General features: G+C 44.7%; 2 protein-coding genes across 11 annotated transcripts in view; both read left to right on the top strand.

Moving 5' to 3' along the window:
• Positions 1–19,083, top strand: part of Invadolysin (leishmanolysin-like peptidase, invadolysin) — a 29,052-nt gene extending 9,969 nt beyond the window's left edge. Inside the window, exons 10-18 of the mRNA XM_089549639.1 lie at positions 5–112; positions 1,973–2,049; positions 2,354–2,464; positions 3,034–3,166; positions 3,480–3,569; positions 4,527–4,596; positions 5,324–5,457; positions 10,215–10,367; positions 11,905–19,083. Of these exons, the coding sequence (XP_089405765.1) occupies positions 5–112; positions 1,973–2,049; positions 2,354–2,464; positions 3,034–3,166; positions 3,480–3,569; positions 4,527–4,596; positions 5,324–5,457; positions 10,215–10,367; positions 11,905–12,060 (1,032 nt within the window). The 3' untranslated portion in view covers positions 12,061–19,083. The remainder of the gene's footprint in view (positions 1–4; positions 113–1,972; positions 2,050–2,353; positions 2,465–3,033; positions 3,167–3,479; positions 3,570–4,526; positions 4,597–5,323; positions 5,458–10,214; positions 10,368–11,904) is intronic.
• Positions 19,084–21,037: 1,954 nt separating this feature from the next.
• The window catches only part of LOC149340779 (bromodomain adjacent to zinc finger domain protein 2B-like), an 84,033-nt gene continuing 80,311 nt past the window's right edge, over positions 21,038–24,759 (top strand). For 5 of the 10 annotated variants that reach the window (XM_089549624.1, XM_089549626.1, XM_089549623.1 and 2 more), the window contains exons 1-2: positions 21,282–22,041; positions 24,021–24,081. The gene's annotated coding sequence lies outside the window, so the exon portion shown is untranslated. The other 5 variants (XM_089549625.1, XM_089549619.1, XM_089549617.1 and 2 more) reach the window with 4 other exon arrangements.

Genomic DNA, 24,759 nt, shown 5'->3' with positions numbered 1-24,759 from the left:
GCAGCAAGAAGTTAGGTGGCATTTCAACTGCTCTGATCTGGAAGGTGCAGAGATGGAGGACCAAGGGGAGGATGGAACGAGGCTGACTCACTGGGAAAAGCGACTCTTTGAGGTGAGTGCGCTTTTTGCCTGCTGTGCACTGTGCTTCATTTTAGCTGCTGGATGTTCGGAGTGTGGACATTGAATGCATTTTTAAGCTGGCTGTGGCCGTGGAATCATGCAGGAGGTCAACTCCATCAGTTTTCTTTTTGTCCATTGTTTGTACACACACACACACTGTCACTAGTACATTATTATTGAAGAAAGTCAGTTGTTTTTTTTTTTTTGTTATATGCCGCCGTGGTGGCTCAGTGGTTATGGAGCTTGCCTGATGACCCAGAAGATGCAGGTTCAGTTCCAGCCGTGGCGGTCACATTTTGATAGTGTTGAAATGCTTGAGACCCGCGTAATGTGCTATGTCGGTGCACGTTAAAGAGCCCCAGGGGGTCAAAATTATCCGGAGCCCTCTACTACAACAGCCCTCATAGCCCAAGACACTTTGGGGCATTAAAGCCCATGAAACCAAACCAAGCCATTCTTTTTATGGGTGAAGAATAAGGAATGTCTCCTGATCGCGCATTCAGGTGCTGAGCCTGAGGATGCAGGCTCTATCTGAGCAGTCACAACCGCGTTTTGAGTGGAGGCGAAATGCAAAAGACTAGTATGCTGTGCAATGCCAGCATGCAATAAACAATACCAGATGGTTGAAATTACTGCGGTGCCCTTCCATTGCGGTGCCTCTTCCTTTGTTTCTTCTCCCTTCATTCCTTCTCCCTTCATTCCTTCATGGCATAGTTCAGGTGTCCACCGAAGAGTGCCACAGGTGCTGCACTTTTCCTTTCACAGTAACCAAATTACAGTATATTGTCATATATAAGTCAACTCCAAATGTACATTGAACCCCCAACTGGCAGTCCTCACTGACTAAAAAAAAAAAAAAAGACTTTTAATATATGTCGATGCTTGTGCCCTCCCTCTCCCTCGCAGGATGGCATTGCAGTGTGCAAGCAATAAACGCATAGAGATTCATTTGCAAGGCCAGCAGTCTGAGACGAATGAAGGTCAAAGGCGATGAAACAGTGCCTCATCCTGCCTTCCATGCTCGTGTGCTTGCCACGTGCCTTGTTGTTTGAGCATTCACCTTGGATGCGGGAGGTGTGAGGTTCGATCCCCAGTGCCACCAGGTACCCGCCGGTGATGCAATTAGTACAAGCTTTCTCCTTTCTTGTGCTCAACTTCTTTAGGGTGAAATGCTTGGGAAGTGGGTCTTTGACCCCCCCCCTTAAACGGAAGGGAAGACTGTGTGCTATGGCACTCTTTGGCCACAGATGCTCTTGTGCCATAAAAATCCATCATTATCAGCGCAGTGGGCGGTTGTGATGACGTCACAAAGTTCGCACTGTGTCACACGCTACTGTTCGCGCATCACTGTGGTAGCCATTTCTGCCTGCACAGACCCTTCTAATGCTAACGCACGAATAATGTGGCACATGTTGGAAGAAACTAATGTTCAGGGCGGCGCAGCTCGAGCGCAAGTTGTTGCCCGAGGGATTTCGAGCTTTCTGCTTTGTTGCCACTGCTAGATCATATGAGCATCAATGGTAAAAAAAAACAGCAGGAGCAGCGTCCACTTATTATTTTCTTTTGGTGGGTAAGGGAGTGACATCTCACCGGTGGCTGTAAAAGAGGCATTGAAATTTAGGGCTTGAAGGACGTGGCAAGTAAGCCTAGCTTTGAGCCACTGTACGCCATGTTCTTGCCAGATTTTAGGGCTTAGGTGAATGTACCACTAATGTTAACAGCTGAGTTTTATGGGTTCACGGCCACACTGATATATGTCTGCAGATTAATGCGTACTAGTTGTTGCCTAGATGTTTTGCTTGTTAAATGCATGGGGACATTTTTCTGATATGGGCCATTTCTATCTCCTCAGAATGAAGCAATGGCTGGAACACATACACAGAACCCGGTGTATTCAAGGATCACTCTGGCACTCATGGAAGACACAGGGTAAGAGAAAGACATTTTTTGTTGCAACTGCTGGTGTGGTCGCCGTGGCATTTGTGTCTGTTTCCCTTATTTTCCACTTCATGTGCTCCCAGATGTGCATCTTTATGAGGGGGCCGTACGTGAGGTGGCGCCACATAGCAGGCTTCTTAAGCACTCCGGTGCTTTCCTTTACTCCTTATGTGCACTTGCCAAGATCTGCCTCTTGAGAGTGCAGCCTTGGTCAGCTTGTTTCACTGGAGGAATTCTTGTGTTTGAGTTTGGCAGTTCGCTCTGCTTAGTTATTCATCTCAACTTTGCCAAACAGGTGGTACCTTCCAAACTACGAGCAAGCGCAGCCGCTCAAGTGGGGCCGCAACCTCGGGTGTGACTTTGCTCTCAAAAGTTGCAAGGATTGGATTGACAGTCGTCGAGAAAGGCAAGTGGCAGCATTAAATATTGTACTGCTATAAGCTTTCTATAAACATTGCAGGGCTAAAATTTTGTTTTTTGTAAAAGCTGCAGCACTTTGCTCAAAGTGGTACCACCAGCCCAGTGAAAGGCATGTGAAGAATCGGCATGGATTTGTTGTCTATTATACGGGGAGGGATCACGTGTAAACAAAGCATGGCTTCATAAAATGGCGCTTCACCCAGTTTTCCCCAACGAAATGCCGTGCTTAGTGCTTGACCCCCTGCTCCTAAAAACTGCCCATGCATGAAAACCTTGCAGACATTCAAACAACGGAGTCGCTTGAGCTACTTAGTTCGTTGCTGGTTCAAATGTTCAGGAAATGTTCAGGAGAGAAACAAGGCGCTAACGCCAAGTATCTATCATTTTTTTAATGTTTGCTCTTGGTACTTGCACTGTGATGTTTTTTGCATTGTAACAAAGTTGAAGGGGCATGCACATAATGTGATGTGAGCACCAGCTGTATGTGGGAGTGAATTTTGTGGAGCTGTGCGTAGTGCAGGGCAAGTGATCATTTTCTTTTTCTGCTTCATTTAGGGGCCTGACCATCCACCCCTTCTGTGACAAAGTAAAGAAGGACCCCTTGGAGACAGAGTGCACAGAGAGCCGAGATTCTGTTGCCATATGTAATCTAGTCGATCACGGTGAATACCTGGACAGGATGTTTCAGGTTTGCACTTTTTAAATGCCACCTGTTACTCATTGCTTCAGCCACGAAGTAATTTCGTCTTTGTATGTTGAAATCGCCGCCATATCTGCTTTTAGGAAGATTTCTTTGGCTCTCGTGGCGTCTGACATACTGTCTTCCAGCAGATACTTTCATGAAGAATTTGATGTATTGATATAAGTTGATGCTCATTTTTTTATTCTGGTGGGGGTGTGGGACTGAGGGCAAGTTTGCTTGGTACATATTTTGTGGCCTTATTTATCATTTTATGCATATGAGTATATTCGCCAACTTCTTGCATTTATCATGGTTCCAGAATTTTGATTACATCCCTGGTGTGCGCCCTTCAGAACTTGGCAGATTTGGAGGCTCTGTAATACTGGCGGACTATTGTCCTTATATTCAGGTAGGTTGCATGGATTAAATGTTCACCTATATTTTGCTTGACGAGTGGAGGGGGACACAGCAGTGAAACCTCTTTTTTGGTGTTATTCATGCACGAATTGTCACCAAATCTGGCACAAATGCAAAACTTGTTGTACAGATTTCAGAACCGCTTTTAAATACAAGCTACCCGCTAGCTACAGTTGTGGTGCAATTACACCCTCAAAAAGTCATCCGTGAGGTGTTGAATGACGAAGGAGAAAGTTCGAAAGTTTGCTATGTCAATATGTTCATAAATTCCTGTTCTGTGCATTAGAGCCATTAGTTTTTTTTAGATGCCCAGTACTTATTAGAACAAAAATTAAAAACTCCAGCATGCATTTCCACTATAGTATATCTTACTAAAATAACTTTTAAAGAACTTACATTTAATGTGAAAAAAATAGTTTTATTGCACACCTCAACATCCCAACTCCTATGCAAAAAAAAACAGAATCATCCTTTTGTCATTAGTTAAAAAATGCTGAAGCGTTCACTGATGGGAATGGCAGAAAAAGTGAAAGCTGAAATCAGCCTTAAAGTCTGTTTCCTCGTTTACCTAATTTGTCACCTCATTTGCTCCTGATTTTGATCAGTGGAGTGCGCTATTGCAACAAGCAGAAGCATTGATATCTCCTTTTTTTTGCGATGCAAAGATGGCTGCGCTTTGTTGTTAGAAAGCTGTGGAATCCTCAGTGCGCTGAGGCGATCAGATGCACAATTCGCTCACAATTTTAGACAACAATGTATAAAAAAAGTGCCATTTTTTAGATATCTGTTGCATATAGTGCTAAAACTTTGCGGAAGACAGGCAAATTTTTGACCAAATTGGCCACTTTATTTGCCACATCCCTCCTTAATATTGTTATTGCCGCTGCTGTGGCTGTTACTACCGCGTGTTTTTTTGAGAGCAACACCCTGTTCTTCATTCCTTTTTTAGGAGTTCACCTGGAAATCAAAGAACACTGTGGTGCGTGGATCCCAGTGCCAGTTTGAAGAGAACAATCCCCGTAAGCTTTACCTTTTCTTCTCCCCCCCCCCCCCCTAGCTTCCCTGCATAATGGCAATATAGAGTACGAAATGATGGACTGTAGTATGCTGACTTGTAATTGTGAATTTAAATGTACGTTTTTACGGTGATGGATATGTTGTGGATGTTTTTCGGGGTTTACAGTGTGGTTGCTGTTGTAGTACACCGCAGGAGAAAACTTGCCGAAGAAGCACCAAGGAGATCTCCAAGTCTTGTTCGTAGGAAAAAATCTATTATTGTGGGTTTTTGTGGCCATGTTCTATGAGTTATTCATGAGGAAATTGGATTAAACAAAGGAAGGTATCTTCTCCTGCCACTTAAGTCATATTCTCGATGTAAATGACAAAACGACTCGTATGATTACTGTATGGAAGTCATAGGCAGTGGCTTGTTTCAACCGTTTGATTTGAAAAATAATTAACTTCTAAAACCTCCGGGAGAGCTCAAAAGGATACTGTAAGGAAGAATTCTGATTGTATTTTGTGTTGACTAGGTTTGTTTAACTTGCATTGAAGTCTCGATGCACGAGTGTTTTCAGAATTTTGCTCTCATTTCAATGTGGACACTGTGGTTAGGCGACAAACGGGCCTCACAACTGTAAGCAGTCCAGGCAACATCCCTACTCTTGTGTATGGCTGCCAGCAGGAGCTAATCTACAGAGATGCACTACTACATTTGTCTTCGCTTCATTGCACCCTGTCTTTCAGAGGAAGAGAATAACTTTGCCCTCGAGTACTATGGGCCTGGCTCCAAGTGCTTCAACCATAACAAGGAGATGTGGCAGGAGCGGACATGCAGCCAGGTACGCCAGTGGCCGCACTGGGGCAGCGGCTGCTACAAGGTGAGTGGAGTGGCTGGCTCCTGCAGCGCTTTGGACTTGGCCTCTCCACACCTCGGCATTACCATATTATTTGCTCCACCTTTAGGGCTTGTGATCAGGAAATTAGTCCAGAGCACATGTTGGTAGGGGTGGATCTGGCCTGTGAGGCAATATCATGAAGTCAGTAGTGCTGTCTTTATAAGGTTGCTCCGTCTGTGTTTCCCGCTGGTTTGTGCTGCAGTTGTGACTCCAAATTGGTGCATGAAAGAACAGTGCTTCCACTTTGCCATAGCATGGAACAGTGACTCACACGGATTACATGGTGGCCAGCATCGAAACACGCATATTGATAGAGACAGCATTATAGAACAGCCATGTGCTGTGTCATCTCGGTGCATGGTAAAGAACCTCCGGCAGTCGAAATGAATATGGAGCCCACCACTAGGCATTCGTTGTAGCCCAAGTGCAGCTCTTGGATTTTAAACCCTGCATACCATATATCACCACAGAGTGTAGTGCAATGCTCAGTGACCTTGGATAAGCTGGCTGTCATGTAGCTTACATTATTTTGAAAACCTTGACAAGGACATTTTTTTCACTTATAAACAATGCTTGGACCTGAAACATTCCCTTTATTGTATTGTATGTACAGTGGAATATCGTTGATACAATTCTCACGGACACCGAAAATAGAAAGTATTATCCGAAAATCGTATTATCCAAAACGGACTCCAAAAGATCGCGAATAATACATACTTGGCACAGAGCTTGCTTTTATTAAAGCACTTTAAAATAATCCGTCACTTTGCGCTGCACTTTTTGTTTTTTGAGGTCCTGCGCCAAGCTTTTTTGGAACTCGTAGATACGAGTAGCAATTTCCTCACTGAGCTCTGCAGACACGACAAAAGCCACAAAGCCCGTCCAAAGCTTCGAGTGCACTGTCATATTTAATGGCCGACGATCGCCGCTGCAATCTCCGGCGTCTTGGTTATCATCGTCGTCGCTCTCTTCTTCAGCGGTAACATCTGCAATGATGTCTTGGACGGTGCATAATTCGCATGTCGCCAGTTGGTCGTCCGTCAATACAAACTCTTCCGGAGAGACGTCGACATTGACGTCACCCCAGTCCGGGATGTTAATCTCTGCTCCGTCATCTTCATTTTCCTCTGTATCGCCAGATGCACAAAAAAAGCCACACTTCTTGAAGCAGTTGGCGATGGTGGCGGGTTTGACGCGATCCCATGACATCGCCAGAAAATGGATGGCATCAAGAAGATCCACCTTCAAGCTGGCATCTTTCCGGTCAATCTTGGCCAAAAAGTGTCTGACCAACAAGCTCCTAAAGTGAAATTTCACGTTTATAATGATTCCTGCATCTAGGGGCTGCAAGTGGCTGGTGCAGTTGGGCGGCAGGAAAATTACTTTGACGTTTTGCAGCCACGAAGTACCGACAGGGTGCGCGGCACAATTGTCGAGAAATAGAAGAATTCTACGGTTCTCAGCACGCATCCGGTCATCCAGAAGGGTGAGGAACTCTGTGAAAAGGCCTCCGATCATCCATGCCTTCCTATTCGCTTTGTAAACGACAGGAAGGCGCGGGTTACGCGAGAAGCAGCGTGGCTTCCAGAACTTGCCAATGACAGTAGGCTTGATTTTCTCGGTTCCATCAGCGTTGCAGCACAACAATACGATGACTCTTTCTTTGCTTTTTTTTTTGCCTTGACACGTCTCACCTTTCATGCTGAGACTTTTGGCTGAAGGTTGATGAACAACCCAGCTTCATCCGCGTTGAACACGTCCCTTGGCTGGTACTGAGCAATCACCACCGGCAGAGTCGAAAGCCAGTTGGAGACCTGATCTTGGTCGGCAGACTTCCCTTCACCGGAAACGGTTTTATACGACAGCCCTAGCCGTGTTTTAAAACAATGGAGCCACCCGCCCGAAGCTTTAAAATCTTCGATGCCCAACGAGAGTGCTATTTCATCAGCTTTCTCGCGAACAACTGTCCCGTCCACGTTAACGCCCGCCGCCCCTACTTCCCTGAACCATGCCAGTAGAACGTCTTCCATCTTGCCATGTTGGGCGCCCCTTGTTTCTTTCACGGCGGCGCCGAAGACTTGAATGTTCTTCCAAATTTCATCTCGCTTGCCGACGATCGTGTTCAGCATGGAGACAGGCAAACAAAGTTCGCGTGCCAGGTCGACACGTTTCTTCTGCGGCTTTTTGTCGACTTTTGCGAGGATGTTGAGTTTTTCTTTCAGCGATAACGCTTTACGCTTCCTAGGCATGGTGAAGCGCACGGGTGAAACGCGGCACCAAAACAGAAGAAACGATAAGTGTGAAACGCAAGCTGAACCCTCAGAACGCCAAAATGGCAACGAGAAATGGCAAGCACAAAGTCAACAAAGCCTACAGCACATCGTCAATGCATGCGCTAATCACTGCTTCTTGGTCACGTGATTTTACCGTCAGTACTATATCTTAGGATAGATGGCGCTAAAAACCTCTGGTGCGCTTCGATGCGTTTGGTGTGCGAGCTTGCGAAAATTGCTCCCAGAGACCGCCACATTGCTGCAGGCGCTGTGCCGAGGGACGGCCGGACTCGAGCCGAGCCGAGCCTCGAGCATACAAAGCGCGTGTTGCCGCGTTATCAGTCCGCCGTCCTGTCGTTTCGCTCGATGCGATAATTTCAGTACCTCTGCCCACCCGCTGCAAAGGACTCGCTCTGATGTCATCATCATAATTGAAGAGATGTGGTTCTTACACGTATCTAGCAAAGGTCATGTCCAACATCGAAAATCGGCCACGAGCGCTAGGAGAGTTACGACTACTGCAGCTACTGTCGGCTCCCGCTAGGACACTTTTGCTGCCTCCTGGCGCCAAAATCGAAACTGTGCGAGATTTATAGAAGACGTTTCCGCGATCGTATTATCCAAACCTACGTGGAAATACGATCGTATTAGCCGTACAAAAATGCATTACCTCTATAGGGCATTGGCCGGGAACAAAAAAAAAAACGTATTATGCCGAAAAACGTATTTAGCCGAATCTTATCAACGAGGTTTCACTGTACATATATTTGTGTGCCAACTTCAACCTGTGCAACTGGCTTGTCATTTTGCAACTGTGCTTCTAGCCAACTGTCTGGCCTTGTGCTGCTGAAGGTTACTGACCTGTGACTTTTAGTAGCACAAACTTAGATAAGAATAAAAATGAGGACTAGAATTATCCCAGTAAAGTATGGTGGTGTTACTGTGGTGCCATGATTCGTATTTCAGTTGAAAACTACAACAACAACAAAAAAAGCCAGCTGCTTCAACTAAATTAGAAACCGTTATGAAATCTGCAAATTTCAATTTGCAGTTCCCCCAACCCCACATGATACCTCCAACAGGGGGTCTCTATTAGAATGATGTGACGAATCTCATTACGTGAGCACTGTTGCGTTTTACTTCCGTTTGAAATGTGGCCATGGTAGCCGGGATCAAGGTCTTAGGAAGCAGGGTAGAAGTTTTATGGCAACAAACAATGCATTTTATTGTTATTATTATGAATTGGACTTGTTTCGCATGTATGCAGAACAGAACATCGTGAGAAATAACATATAAGTGCATTTCATCGTTTCATCCATGTGTTTTGCTGCTACAGCATGGCCAGTCTCTTAAAGGGACATTGAGGACAAATGGAAATTGGTCTATATTGATTCATTGCAACCATCTAATGACAAAATGGCTAATTTCGCTGAAAACAGAGCTTTTGTAAGCTACAAAAGATCCCAAAATGAAATACAGTTATTGCCATCGCACAGTGTTTTTATAAACTGACCATGATGATGTCAACGCCCTTTTTTCTTTCTTGCTTGCTTTCTTAGGTTTCTTTTTTTTATGTGAACCTTTGAGTCTATCCCACACAGCCATCCACTTCCTATCAGTGATCACAGAGTCCCTTTTTATCGTCATGAGTTCAAGCTGACTGGGAGGAGGGGATTCATCTCTAGTGCAAATTTTCTCAATAGTAAATGCATCTTTTGCTGCCAGATGAACATCAACAGGAGGCGGAAGAAGGAATAAATAAGTTTGTTGTCTATATATATGTCCCTCCGAAGTGGTAATGAGAAATAATAGACAAACAGTTGATCTTTACCGAAAGGGAAAATTGGAGGAAGCTGTCGTCAGTATTCCTTTAAAGATTATCGCTTGAACTTGAAATTTGCAGAACCCTCAGTAGGCCTGATACAGTGCATACACTATACATTAGTAAATACATTTGGCTTCATTGGTTCTCGCTGCCTAGCCATGGAAAGCAGGAAGCTTTGCTAAAGATCAAGGGCATGAAGAAATATGGCAATGTCTTCAATAGCATCAGAGGGTCATTGAACCCTCTGCAACTGGTTTAGAGTGTGAATTGTTCTAAATAATTGTCTACTGTTACTGTTTGTGCCCTCCGTCTTGCACAAGCAGTGAGTTAACCACATGACTGCAGTACAGGCCAAAGGTCGGTGTTCGTATCTAGTGTGTATTGCTGCATTTGTACTGTAATGTCCCACCATACATGCCATACAACTCTCTTTTTTTCGTGTAGTGCTGCACCGGTCTTTGATAGGTATGGGCAAAATTCTATGCTATATGTGAGTTCGTTACTGTGTAATTTTTCACCAGTTGCTGATGTTTGACTGCAGAAATTGTATAATGTTGGTTATCTTGTTTAATTTTTTAAACTGTGTGCATGCGAGGCTTCAGTACCAGTGTTTTGATGTGGTGCTGTGTTGGGCTTTGCAGTACACGTGCTCCGGTGGGCGACTGCATATTGAAGTGGCCAACCACACGTACACGTGTTACTACTCCAAGCAGGAGATTCGGATCCAGTTGTACGCCAATGGCTGGCTCCACATTGGCACCATCGTGTGCCCATCGTGCCGGGATGTCTGCACCGTGAGTGTGAATTGTGCCGCACATGTTGCTTACTTTTTGTTGAGTGACGCCAAGGTTTGCTATGGGCTCAACGGATAAATTCGCTTCTGAAGGGCACCTAAGGAAGGACGAAGAAAAGAAAGTTCCAATGCTTGGTGCCGAGTGGCAGCCATTCTGAAGTGGTAAAAAAAAAGATCCACAACTTCAGCTCAGGTCCATGTCATGTAGAAAGGCCGACGTTGTGCAGGAAACAGTTTGGGCTGCATGAGTTCTGACAAGTGGGAAAAACACCATGCTGCATAGGCTACTGTGCAGCAGTCCTACTGCACTGTAGGCACTGAACATACCTGCTTCACTTGTGGGGGTGATGAGTCACCTGCTTATTGTGGTAATGCATGTCCAAGCGGTATCTACATCATCACAGTGGCATTTTTACTTATTTAATGTATTGAAAATGTTGGCTGGCGGTCTGGGTAGAGATGGGTGAAAATATGTGAAACTTTCTGCAACAATTAGTTGGCTGTCAATTGGCTCTTTGTGATTGCCTTTGATTCGTGCTTTTTCATAACCAGCTAGCCGTGCAGTGTGTTCTGCGCAGTCATGAGTCTATCGCGAAAAAAAAAAAAAGGGAGGGGGTGAAAAAGGCATAGCACAGTGTTGTGTGATTAGTCAAGTATTGCGTGCACTGCATATGCTTTGCTGAGTCCGCTTTTGTGCCTTCCAGCACAGTAGCAGTGCTGATAGCTCTACTTGCTGAAGACTGCCTCTGTAACTTATGGCGCTTCTAGCCATACCCTTTTACTTCCCTGTACTTAAGCAATCCTGTGAGAAAATTAAGAAAAAAAACAGCAGTGTCAAAGGGTGTTCCAGTGCTCCTTTAATAAATTGAAAAGGAATTGAATTCTAAATTCTCTTCTTAGTATTTGGAGTAAATGAATACCATTAGATTTCAAGTCGTGATTGGGAGAGTCGGCAGGTACCGAAAGCTCGTACTGACATGCTCAAGTGCTCATCCTAGGATGAATTTCTGTTGATGCTTGTTATGGCATGTGGTTCACTATTAAATGTTTACTTCTAGCCTTTCTAAACTAACTTTTTTATTCTGATGAGTTCCAGTTTAGTGGTACTGCCCTATATATTTCGACCAAGGATGCAGTATACGAGTTAATGGCAGCTCAGCTTTCGCAGAAGGAGACCATGCAGTGGAGCTATAAAAATTGTGTGAGCATTTTTGTGCTAGTTATGAAGTACTAACTGAGCGATGATATCATGGTTTAGGCATTCTCTCGCAAATAGTTAAACTAGAGTTTGGCCTAAATGACTTCTGCTTGCGACAAGACGGAATACAGTTTGCATTAATATCAGACCCTGTCACGCTTGTGCTATGATATATGCTAAGCCTGTGTCAGTGTGATTCCTATAGGCTTATGATGTCTTGGAAATTAGTGTCCACAGCTGCCCTCAGCGACGTCATAGACGTGCGTGTTATATTTCACTGACGGTAGGCTTGTCTTATCATTTAAAGAAGTCCTCGTCTTGTGACTTCATTGTGTTGCAGAAAGACGACATGGAGTGTGACGCAGACTTGGTGAAGGCGAGTTACGTCCAGGCCGAGAAACAGTTTCACAGAGATATGCTCTCCTGCCATAGCGTGGAGCTCCGTGCCAGTATTGTGCTATGCTTAGCACTAGGCCTGCTATCTGTCATGAGGTGACAAATGCTGTCATTGGGGAGGTGAGGTAAGACCCACGTGCTTGACGTGTTTAGTGACAAAGGAGCATATCCCCCCCCCCCCCCCCCCCCCCCCGAATTTGTTTAATGCAATGTGTTTAATGTTAGTTTTCAGTCCCCTGTACAGCCTGAGGCAATATGCCAGAGGCAACTGAAGCATTTTTCTGTTGCTGCTGCCTTTCAGCTTTTTCTTTTTTCTTTTTAACGTTCATCCCGTATTTAAGCTAGTAGTTGCTGCTGAATGCAAAAGCTTTGATTATTTTCTAAATTTTCAGCACCCTCATTGTAGCTGTGTTAGGTTTGTTGGGGAACCTGAATGGCGTGTTGGCGATTCGCAGTGCTTAACACGCTCACTGCGTCATGGGTCAGCAGTGGGTCTTGTCATTTATTCATGCTGTGCGGCCACGAATACTGGGTCACACGTTGAAGCCGTAACGCAGATTTTTTTTTTTTTGTGAGGAGCTCTTTCGTAGGCCTCACAATCAGATCCGGCCCATAGCTTCATCATGTGACCCATTGTTCGTAGCGGCAGGGCATAAATAAATGACGTGACCCACCAGTGACCCGCGAAGCAATTAATGTTTTAAGCTGTTTTTCTCCTGCAGCGAGGAGAGCACTGGCTGTTTCACATGCGCTTGTAGTTTGTGTTGCAGAAAGCACTTAACATATGTGTGCAACGTAACGTTTACCATCTGAACCCCACGTTTGTCATCGCTATTCACAGTAAGCAGGATTCGACTTGGCTGTGCTACCTGTGTTGCTGTTCGTCCAGTTTTTGTTAAACCATTTAAACTTTCACATTGCTTGAAAGTATTTGCTTCTTTGTCTCCAAACAGCCGTCTATGTGATTGTAAACTGTGGGCTGGATGCAAGTCCTCGCATTAGTGACTCTCACATTAGAACCTGTGGAGAGTGAATGGTGGGGCAGTGCCTGAATGTCCAAGTATTGAATAATGGTGCACCTCACGCTGCTTGCTCTTTCATGTTGCTCTTTCAGTTATCACATGCCTGGTACGTACTGTTGCACTGCGATGCGGTTGTCAGAGAGTAGTTTGCCTGTCACTACTTGTGGAAGCCTTCCTACTGTCATGACACCGAAGAAAGGGAAATTTCACGGCAGACTGTATGGTTCATCTGGTACAGCACAGATTTTTAAAGCTTCTCATCACACCACTGTCATGTTTCTTTAGTGTTGCCTCTCACTGGAATGTGCATGCTTTTGTGGGCAAAAAGAAAATGGCATTATTTTTGCATACAGACTGGCTGCATGGAAGATGCAAAAGCAGACCATCACAGCTGTCGGCTCTGTTTTCTTATCTTTAGAATATCACACATTTGGTGACGATAAGCGGTTCAAGACATCCCAGTATGTCAGTTTTTATTTTCTCGCCTACCCTAAGCTTTAACCCTAGCTGACACATGCGAATAGCTGCGAACTACTGAGCTGAGGTGCTAAGGTTTGGATCAAATTAGGATGCTTTATCAATGCAGTACTACTTATAGGAGCACCATTTTCTTGATTATTATTTTTTTTTGTCCTTTTTAATGCCTCTTCGGGGTGGTTACTTGTTTACTGGAGGAAAAAAAATAATGTGTGCGCACTAATCTTTCCCAAGTTGCAGTGTGCTTATAGCAATGGTGCCATTCAAGGTGGTATTGGTAGGACTTTGGTCCAGGAACTCCTTAAAAACAACAATTCAGGGCTCGGAACATGGTGCAGAAAGGTTGCCGAGCACTGAAAGATGGTGCTTCAATTTGTGCATTTTGCTTTTTTTTTTTTATCCCATAATTTGACAGGACAGGCAGTGTTGAGCAGCATGTTTCTTCTCTGTTGTCCAATTTTGCACACATCATTGGTTGCATTCCTGTGACAGACTACACCTGTGTCATTCTTTCGCCAGCAAATGAACTTTATGGGGTCGAGTACGTTTTATGCTACCACTCTTGCTGTTCTGTGCAGGCCCCATAGGAGTCTCGTGAGACTGCACCTCACTCTGCCACTTTGACTAACATGTGCCCCTTCTCTGTGCACTCCAGAAACTTGTGCGGAATAAGTTGGGCCTGAGAGCTACGCGGCGATATTTTAAGAAACTCGTCTCATAAAGAGACACTCTAGTTTTGTGTGTCATCCTACTGGCTCCTTTGTTGCGTGCATGATGCTATCTTTTATTTGCACCTAGTGATGTACAGCTTGTCTTTCAGTTTGCTGCATTTTTTTTTTTTTTTGCTCACTTTCCTCCTGGAACAGTCGGTGCGTCTCAAGTCTAGCACTTCTTTTTTTTATGGAATGTGGTTTGTACATTGCTCATATATGCAGTCTTGTTTCTCATGGTCATGGTCATTTTAGTAGTAGTTTTATTTGTGACACTTTTTGATTAAGTGTGTGTATCTATTCCCCGAGGACTTAAGTTCACTAGTGGGATTTTAAAATTTGGCAAAGCAGCAGATTTTAAGCTGGTTTTATGTTCTTGCTGTATTTCCACTTTGAAGATTTTGGCATATGTTTTGTACAATGGCTAGCAGTTGCGTTCCAGTCAGCAGTGGAATTTGGCTCTTTTTTGCTGCGTGCTGTGTGTCTCCTGGCCACGCGTGTTTGTTGTGGTTTGATGAGTGCAAAAGGCAAAAACACTAAGGTGTTGACATAATGGACCACTGAAGAAATCTCCAAGTGAATCTTGGGCCCTCCCACTGTGGCATCTCTCATGGCCTGTACAGCTGTTCTTGCACACGAGAACCAACAGATTGTTTTCTTCGCTGTGCCTTGCTCAGCGTACTGCATTGCTTTCATACATCGGAACATTTCCAGGCAGTGCCATTTTATTATTGCTCATTACTGCCTTTTCAACGAAAATCGCCTTGTGCTTTCACTAGAAGACAATTTTTTTGTGCTTTTTACATAGCATCTGGGAATCCCTACATGACTGTGTCATTTCCACACAAGCTTGTTTCCTTGAAGCTTCGCTTGTGCAAGCAACATCCGTTCGCTCTTTGCTTGATCTACTTTATTCTCATTTTATTTTTGTCATTGTTTTTAATTGCATGCAGGTTATTTAGAAAGGGACAAGACCCTGCTTTGTTCATGTTATTTATTGTTGTTTTATTGACTGGAATACTGAAAACCTCATATAGAGAAGCTTAATACTTTTTTGCATCTATTGCTGGCTTTTTAGCATTGGTATCTTGTATAGAGATCACATATTGCTGTGTTAATTTTCTAGGATAATCCATTCGTCATCCCGGCAGCGGCGGTCGAATTTCGATGGAGGCGAAATTCTAGCAGCCCGTGTACTGTGCGATGTCAGTGCACGTTAAAGAACCCCTGGTGGTTGAAATTTCCATAGCCCTTCACTGCGGCGTCCCTCATAGTCCGAGTCGCTTTGGGACGTTAAACCCCATAAACCAAACCAAACCATTTGTCGTCATGGCGCTTGACTGCTGGCCTGAAAGACGCGAGTTCGATCCCCACCGCGGCAGTCCCATTTTGATGGAGGCAAAATGCTAGAGGCCCGTGTACTGTGCAATGTCACTGCACTTTAAAACATCCCAGGCGGTCAACATTTCCGGAGCCCTTCACTACGGTGTTCCTCGTAGCCTGGGTCGCTTTGGGATGTTAAACCCCCGTAAACCTTAAACCATTTGTCACCAATGCTGTGCTGTTTTAGTTTTGTAGAAATTTAAACCTCTGTTGCAGAAAAACATGGCTATTGGAAGAGGGAGTTCAACTAGCAGGATGGATTATTGGTTTATTTGAATTAATACTTAATGATTTGGCCCAAGCGATAGACATTTGCAATGGGGAGAAGGAGGTAAACAGAATAGGGAAGGCAACAAGAGTACATCGATTTCAAATGCTCAACAGTAGAAATACTCTTTTGGTTCTGCAGCAAAATTCATCTGCAAAACAATAAAGCACAAAAGTGTAAACAAAAACAGGAGAAATAACAATCAAGTTCTGCTACAAAATTTCTCAGCAAGAACATTTAAGTTGATAAATGATCCCAGTCCTTCATAGTTTGTGGGAATATACTGCACTTTGAGCTATTCATTTTCCTGAAAATTTGGGCAAGAGAATTGTCATGGGTGTGAAAAGTTTGTCTCATTGCAGAGGACTTTACACATTCTGGAGCAAAATTGAATGCTTAAACTTTCTAGTATTGCCTCCTGCCTGGAAAGGACTGAGGATGTAACTCTTTTGGTGTATAATGTGGTGCTTTTGATCATTTCTCAGTAGACAGTCTTACCATTCCACATAGAGGGCTGAACTCTCGGAGGTTAAGGTTTGTAGATGTCAACAATTTTCTTTTGTTTTTTTTCTACTGAGTGGAGGAGGCACGTATGAATGCCAAATGCATTATTGCCTGCAACAGATTTCGCAGACACTGTGGCAAACTATCAAATTTTTGTTTTTAGTAAGAATCTAATTTATGGCTCTACCTGGCTGTTTAGGTGTTCAGAGAAAAGGCATTTGTTGCTGAGAAAATTGTATTTAAAAATAGCACATTTTTTTTCCCTTCCAAGCATGATGTAAAGACCAGCAGGGATTCCGTGATCTCTGGAAGTCTATGGTGGTGCAGCCAGAACTGCAGCTTGGGCTTGTTGGTGATCCATCTCGAAGTAACAGCGCAAAAAACATAGACAGGACACATAGAATAAGAGGACACCACGAGCGCTGAAGAAACGTAATTAGCCAGAACAGCAGCTTGGGCTTGTTGGTGATCCATCTCGAAGTAACAGCGCAAGTAACATGCAGCGCTCATGGTGTCTTCCTATTCCATGTGTCCTGTCTATGTTTATTGCGCTGTTACTTCGAGGTGGTGCAGCGTAGCCTCAGGGACCTGAATGTGAAATAACTGCGTTGATGTCACTGCAGTTTGCTCTCATAAACAGTTGGGGATGGTGATACGTGTATTTAGTTTTTGACTTTGTCTGGTTTATAACAGGTCTGGTTTCATTGAAAGTAGCCTCCTTGTCATTAGAGCGCAGTTATGTGTGGATACATGCCAACTTTAATTTGCCCTCAGTGTTTCTTTTAAAGGATTGTACCACTCTGTGCATCATTCAAGTGCATAATAAGTCAGCAGTAAATGTGAAAGAGCTCTTTTTATTTTGTTGCCCTAAGTGCACAGGTCATGGTGTTTGCTTCTTATTGTGTATGTATGTATGTGCCATTGCAAATGGCAAAAGTTTCAGGCCACAAACCTTTTTATTTTGTGTGTTTGCAAGTGATATGAGACTGTACAACATGTTCTGCACTGTCATATTGTTGTCATGTGTATGCAGACTTCTTTTGTGAGAAGTGCCAGTTTCCTAGCTTGGAGAATGCGTGTGATATTGTGCACACATCCTAGCAATCTCGTACCACTGCTGTAACAGTGCTGGCTTAACTGTTGTTTTTGAAGCCTCCTTATTGGGATCCATGGATGCAGCTGTTTTTCTGTCGTGTAAAGCACTGCATTCCTCTTTGGTGTCTCGATTGCAGTATTTATTTAGCTACAAATTTTTACTTTCATATTTTTCATTTTACATGCCACCTCATTTTGCAATCGCTCCATTAAAGTTATATTTTTATAACATAAATGTTGTCCTAGTTTTGCCTTCTTTATTTTGGCATTAAGTGAAATGAAGCTTTCATCATGATACATGTCACTGTTTTGAGCTGTATGCAGGTGGTACATTTTTTGTTTCAATGTAATGTCCGTACAAGCAAGCTGCTGTGAAGCTCTCTTGTCAACATTTGTGCTATTAGTTATCACCAATGCATGTATAATGAACCATCATGAGCTTCTTTATGTTGCAGTACTGAATTTATCATGGCTATTACTGAGGATTAAAGGGTCCACAAAATGTTATAAAAACTGGCTGTAAAATGCATGCATTAAACAGAGTGAAGGTCATTGAGCATTCATGCCGCGCACAAGCCTTCAAAAGCTAGCCGAAAATTTAGAAATTATTTTTGAAACTTGTGATTCCCGCGCCTCGTGCCGACATCTGGTGCGGTCTTTAACATGAATCCTGCCACATGTTGTGTGGCCTGCATGACATCATTCATGAGGGTGCTACCAACGGGTCACCAAAAACCACAACGAAGTTCGTAGCCGGAGCATGCAGAGGAGGTGAGGGGCACGGTCGTCTGGAGACAGATGCACATCATCGGAAGTTAGTGACCAAAATAAGTAAACAGCTGAGCCGGATTACTTATTCATGGGCGTAGGATAGGTCCAGCATGTAATCTTAATTTTTTTCTGGCTCGCTCTGAATGTGTGAGTTGGGAAAAAAAACGAAGAGTGTAGTTTTTAATTGCCAATATCTCTGGTGCTACATAAACTAGGTAGGAAATTTTTGCGGGAAGATGGTGTGTGATTCAACATCTATTAGTTTTTCACTTTTCTTACCCTCACCACAAGATGTTTCATGGGATCTTTAAAGTCTCAGTCAAGGAGGAAGCCTTACTGGCAAAAAAGCAGCACTGCTACAAGCAGAGTGCTCTGAGTGCACCTGTCCTCATCGTGTCCCTCATATCTTTTTAATGCTTTAGCTATAAAATTTGTTAGGACAAAATGCTTCCATCTCATCCCAGGAAAGGATGAAATGGAGGGGGAGATATACCCCCTGTTTATTTGTGTGATGGCAGAAAAATGTTGCATGGCTCACTGGCTGAAAAAGGTCATCTCACTTGTTCTTTCATTTTAGTTGTGGCATTCTAAGTTTGAGGTGCATATATTTGTCCCGCTTGCTTATTTCTGCGCCTTCAACAGTGCGTGGCTTCTCTTATGTGTATAAAAAAATATAGAAAAGAAGTTTGTCTGCTGCATATTTTTTTGTGTATGTTGCTGTCCTTATGCCTTGAAACATAAATGAAAGATCTAGAAGCTTCTCTTGCTAGAAAACTATATCAAGCATCAGAACAATTTGAAATGCTGTGATGTTAATACCAGTTATGTTTGCACTTGCTTTGTATTTGTAATTTCAGCGAAGAATGAACACAAATAAATGCACCTTGAGTGAATGAGTGTACTTTTATTAACATGCTGTTGCTAGGTGTTGATGCTACTGCAAATGAAAAACTGCATTGAGTTCGAACTGGCTCGTCTATGCAGCAACTTAGATGAGAACAGGCTCCATTTGCTGCGACACCTGTGACAAACAATACCAGTTCATCCTTCAGCAATGCAAAATGTATAGCTGCTTCCCACCTGTACACTCATCAGGTAAGGCCTGTGTACTGTGCGATGTCAGTGCACGTTAAAGAACCCCAGGTGGTTGAGATTTCCGGAGCCCTCCACTGCGGTGTCTCTCATAGCCTTAGTCGCTTTGGGACGTTAAACCCCATAAACCATAAACCACTCATCAGGTAAGGAAAGTAATTTTTTGTAAGCCTGTGCGGAATTTCACTTCCATGATATTGAGCTCTGTACAGAAAGAAAAATTTGCAGTTAGGTAATTCATTTTAAGCCTGTGTTGGCAGCGGTCATGAGAGAAATTCTCTGTTGTGTAGTGAATGCGATTTTTCATTGAGGTTTACAAAACTGAATGCACAGCTGAAAAATGCCTTCTGTTTAGCCAGATCAGAAGACCAGCATGGTTAATGCTTGTAAATACTGACCTTGCAGTAGAGGAGCACAGCAACTGTTAACCTGGCATTTATCATGAGAGCCGTACCAATATAATGTCCCAACTAACCACAGGTTGAATCCAAATGATAATCTTCATTTGTTTCCAGTTGAGTTTTTGTAAGTTTTATTGGGGCAGTTTTTATATGTGCTTCGGTAGCAGGCATGCGCATTATACTAGAGCATATATGCCGCCGCGGTGGCTCAGCGGCTATGGTGCTCGGCTGCTGACCCAAAAGACGCGGGTTCGATCCCGGCCGCGGCGGCTAGAATTTCTTTGGAGGAGAAATTCTAGAGGCCCGTGTACTGTGCGATGTCAGTGCACGTTAAAGAACCCCAGGTGGTCGAAATTTCCGGAGCCCTCCAAACCAGTTGTGATTATATTTAGGTGAGCTCCCTAGAACACCTTGGGCGCCCGCGCAGGATGTCCTGGCCGAGCAGGAGGAAGAGAGGGCGCGCGATTGGGACAGCGGACGTCAGAGGCGTAAACGAGAGAACAATGTCTGAACAGAAGGAGCTGCGGGGTGACGAAGAGCGACGCATAGCCTCTAGGATGCTGTAAGGTCACGCACATAGTGGTATAGCGAAGTTCTTGAAGCCCCGATGTCGCGAAAGCAGCTCACGAGTGACAATTTAGTTAACTGCCGTGCGGTGGTTTGGCTGCTGAGCGCGAAGTTGCAGGATCGAATCCCGGCCACACATCGATAGAAATTTCAGTTTGGGCTAGCTGATTCATTATAAGATGCAGATGAAAACAGCGCAACTGTAATCGACACCATCAAGGACGGGACTAGCTCCCGTCCTGTCTTTCTTGTATGTCCATCATCGTGTGCTGCGCGGTGGCTGTTTATGAGAAGCCTATCATCATCCGACCCACGATATGGGGCCCCTCTCTGCCTCTTTCATAATTACCCCCTTCCCACGGGTGCCCAGCAAGAGCGCGGCAATTGTTGTGCGTCTTTCCTTTTTACACTCATCCGTAGCAATTTTTTTAGTGAATTGTAAAAAAAAAACATACGCTTTACTGGAACCACCACTGACTGCCGTAATCGTGAAAGAGGGCCATAATTCTAGTGCAAGTCGCTGTGATCTTTAACAGGACACAAGCTATTTTTACTGTGCTCGCCTACTGTCGCGCGGCAGGGGCTCCGCGCGCTTCGCTACGAGCGTAGCAGCGTAGCCAGCGTAGTGTCTACTCTATGCGTAGTCGTAGTATGACGCGCATGACGCGGCGCAACCATCCACGATGTCCCTACATAGGGGCCTTTAGTACCCATTCATAGGGATTCTCTAGTCCTGTGCGCGCCGCGCACGCCACCACGCGCGCCACTGTCTCCGCGCGGCTGGATGGGCTTTAGGAGGTCACCTGCCTTTTCTCCCGGGAAAGCGGGGCCGCGGGGCGCGCCGGAGCCGCGCCAAGGAAAAAGCAATAAGAGCTCCGAGAATTATGAAATGCGTCTAGTCCAGTCTTCGCTGCCTCAATGGCCGCGGAAAATCTATACGCCCCGACCAACTCAAGAAGCTCATCGGGGGCACCTTCTTCCGCTCGTGTGCCGCTGCGCTTGCCGTGCTAGCGTTCGATGTGCGTGTATAAATTAGTCTAGAAACATCGCGATTGCCTTGATGCAGCACTTCGTTCGAAAGCTGCTTGACCTCGAGCGCTAGACTGTTACTGCTTTGCCGAGGCAGAAAACGAGCGTAATAGCTGTTTTTATGAGTGCGCCCATAGTTTGTTTGAACTGATTTACACTCCTGGCCACCGGCGTGTTCTCAACTTTTAATGAGTATACCAACAAGTCCGATAGTTACAACAGAATCCTTGTAGAAACGAGCAGAAAAAGATATCCACTACTCAGTCTTTCAGGCAGCGTTCTTATATCAACATGTCATTTTATTACATCCAGATGTGTCATATCAGTGAATGAAAGAGGTAAACCAGCGCTCTGCCGCTAGTTTAGCGCTTCCCAAGCGCGTACCTGTTTTGATTCTGTTTTGTTTGTATTTTGTGCATTAGTTAGAACGCGCAAGAAACCACCCAAAACGAAGCCGAGAACGCTGCAACTAATGCTTCTTCGTTACCTAAGGGTTCTAGCAATCAAACAATGTGTGCTGGCTCAACTTTAATGCGCATCTCGCACGCCGCGATTAAAGCGTCTTCGAAATAACATTGTTTGAAACGGCTGGTGACGTCACGCGTCACAAACCTCATGCGTTCGTGATTCCTTCCTCTGCTCTTCTCCATTTTTGCCACTGAAACGCCGGTCCTTACACAAAGGAGCCTCATTTTATCGGCACGTATGCTGTGTTTTCTGCGGGATTTTCACAGAAGTTTGCCGCCTGGAAGCCGGGAATCGGTAAGTGTCACCGAAGCGTCCTTTATTGTCAGTTTGAATCAAAAAAATGTCCGAATGCATCGAGTTTGTAACACGTCGCCGTTTTAGGCTTGGCACTCCTAGGACCGAAGCTCTTCGACGCTGCCGGAGCGCTTGATTGTACCGGTAAATCTCTAGTTTCACCCTCTTCGTTCCAGAATACCGTTTTGGTAGTCAAAGAACGGATACTAGTCGCTTCGGACCGTCTGTACGGCTGAACGTTTAGCCGCGGGAGCGTCGGTCAGCTTCGGACCGAAGCAGTGCTACTCCTCGAGATCAAGAACTCATTGACTATTACTTTGCGCTGGACAGCCAGGTTTATGGCGACGAATATCTACAGTATGGTTCATTTCTAGCGTCATGATTGAGTCAGCGGGTTTAGTCTTTGGTCAATGATTCCGGGAACAGCTGATGCGTTTGTGAACGGTTTTCGGGTCCGGCTGGGTTGCGTTTTGTTTTTGATGGGCCTTTCGCTATGAGCTACTGTACGAGGCCGCGGGGAGGGTGGCAATTATGGAGGATAAACGCTCTCGTTTTCGTAGCCGCTGCGGTCCGAAGAGCTTCTGTAAAGTGTGCAGGCGTCGTTAATACCAAACGCGCTCATTTTCGAAAGGTTCCTGCGTGGTATACCTGACAGCGTTTCGCCGTGCTCTGCTCTAGTGTCGGGCTCTCCTGTAGGCTGTCGTTGTAACATGATTAAACGGTGAAATCGTCACCGTTTTTCCGTGATTGAAGATTCAGTGACCGTTAGTGAGGAGCAGAAGAGGCAGTGAGTAGCATCTGCTACCGGCTTTGCTTTAAACCGGACGTTAACGCGCCTGTCGTAGCTTGTGGCTTTTCAGCACCGAGAAAGTAGTCGCTCTGACCAACAGTTATTCCGCAGAGTTCTGTGTGGGATGTCCTGTGTTGTAGCTTATTTCGAAAATCCTGGTCCGTGTACAGCTGTCTGCCGCCACACAACGCGCGCGCCTGTGCAAACGTTCCGTCCGCGCTTTCAGGAACGGACACGCTAGCTGCATTTTAAATGTCGAAGATCCGTGTGCGTTGTCTTCGAAATGTTCCGTGCCTCGCGAAACGAACAGCAATCCTGACGTTCTTCCATTGTGCTGCGGTCGCAGTGACGCACCGAGCGACGTTCTGCCGTTACACAGCTCTGATAGCGCGAGACACTTTCTCCGAAATGTCTCCCGGCGCTAGATTAGACAGGTTTTCGCGTCGCCCGAATTGTTCCTGTTTGTTGGCGGCAAATAGCCGAGCGCGTCTTCCGCAGGTAGAATATCAGCGACCTCTGCCTCGTAGTACAGCACTCGCCGCAGCGAATTGTGCGAGCGTATTCCATCATTGTGACAGCTTTGCCCGGTGGTGCCGAGTGCAGACGTTTGCCGATAAAGCTTTTGGAGGTTAGCATTTCAGCCAACGCCTCCTGCGCGCGCGTTTTGTGCTCTACCGCGTATTATGTTCACATGCCGGGCGTGCACTCGTGATGGTGCTCTCAGGTTGTGCTGCTTTCCTTAGCTGACACTGCTGTGTGTGTGAGCTGCAGTCATGCTTTCAGGAAAGCGTGCTGAAGAGTAGCCACTCGGAATGACTGCACCATTCTCAACCAGCAGCGTATTATGAGGCATAATTTACCAACCTGAAGACACTCCATGTGTGTTAGCATAACGCGTCATTCTAGAGAAAAAGGAATACAGCTTTGTTGTGCCATCTTGTAGACATCATTGCAGGTGTGGCAAAAATAATGTGGCTTGCTCAGTATTGTCACCACCATCACATGGGGACATGTGCGCATGCCTTTCACTTATTGCACGCTTCATTGAGGTGAGTTTTACTAGGGACAGTGGCAATTGGAGGGCTAGTGATTGTAGAATTGTTATTTGCAGTTTATATGAATAGGTGTAAAGTGTCGACAACTTTATTGTTCAACATTATTCTTACTAAAGCATTATTTAACCTTCTAGGCCGCAATGGTGCTGGAGTGATCGACATGGGTTCAGGGATGAAAGTCAACGGCTCCTGACCGTATGTGCTCGCAATGTTTTTTTTTCTTTGAACTGATGTGGGGATGAGTTATCGGAAAATATTTTTTAGGTCCGCCTTTTGCTAGCCTTGCAAAAGGACTTGCTCTAGGTTTGTGCCAAAACTATTTGCTGTTACGTGCATATCTATTTTGAAAAGTACTCTCAGAAATTGTGTTCTTTGGAAGGGAAATTTAGGTCGGGTGGGAGTACTAAAAAGAAAGAGTATACAATTAAGGAAAAGGGGAAACAAAAATGTCATGTATCATGGAAAAGGTAATTAGTTTCCATTGCAAAATTAATAATATTGCACACGAAACCATACGTTTATATGCTAGTATGGTGACCAATTGCACTTATTTGCACCAGGTGCAAACTTGCACCTGGTTAGAATGTCATAGTGCCATATTTTCACCAGTAATTGCAACTTTGCCATTGTAAAGGCTGCCTTAGTGGCAAAACAGAGTTGTAATTTGGCATTTTAGATCTATCAGCATTGCAAGAAAGGCTAGTGCTTGATTAAGTATGGACCATTGGCAAAATAGAAAGTGCCCTTTAGTGCGAAAACGCTGCCGTAGAAAAAATGTGCCTGGTATCTTATACACGAAATATTGTGTGCTTCAGAGTTTAAACTGCGAAAGAAAAATATACTTGGTAAAGTTGGCAATGTGCTTCGAGTACC

Source organism: Amblyomma mixtum, chromosome 6, assembly GCF_055824585.1.
Source record: "Amblyomma mixtum isolate Tamu chromosome 6, ASM5582458v1, whole genome shotgun sequence".
Taxonomy (NCBI): Eukaryota; Metazoa; Arthropoda; class Arachnida; order Ixodida; family Ixodidae; genus Amblyomma; species Amblyomma mixtum.
The sequence above is the reverse complement of the archived record's forward strand: the minus strand, read 5'-3'. Positions and strand labels throughout refer to the sequence as shown.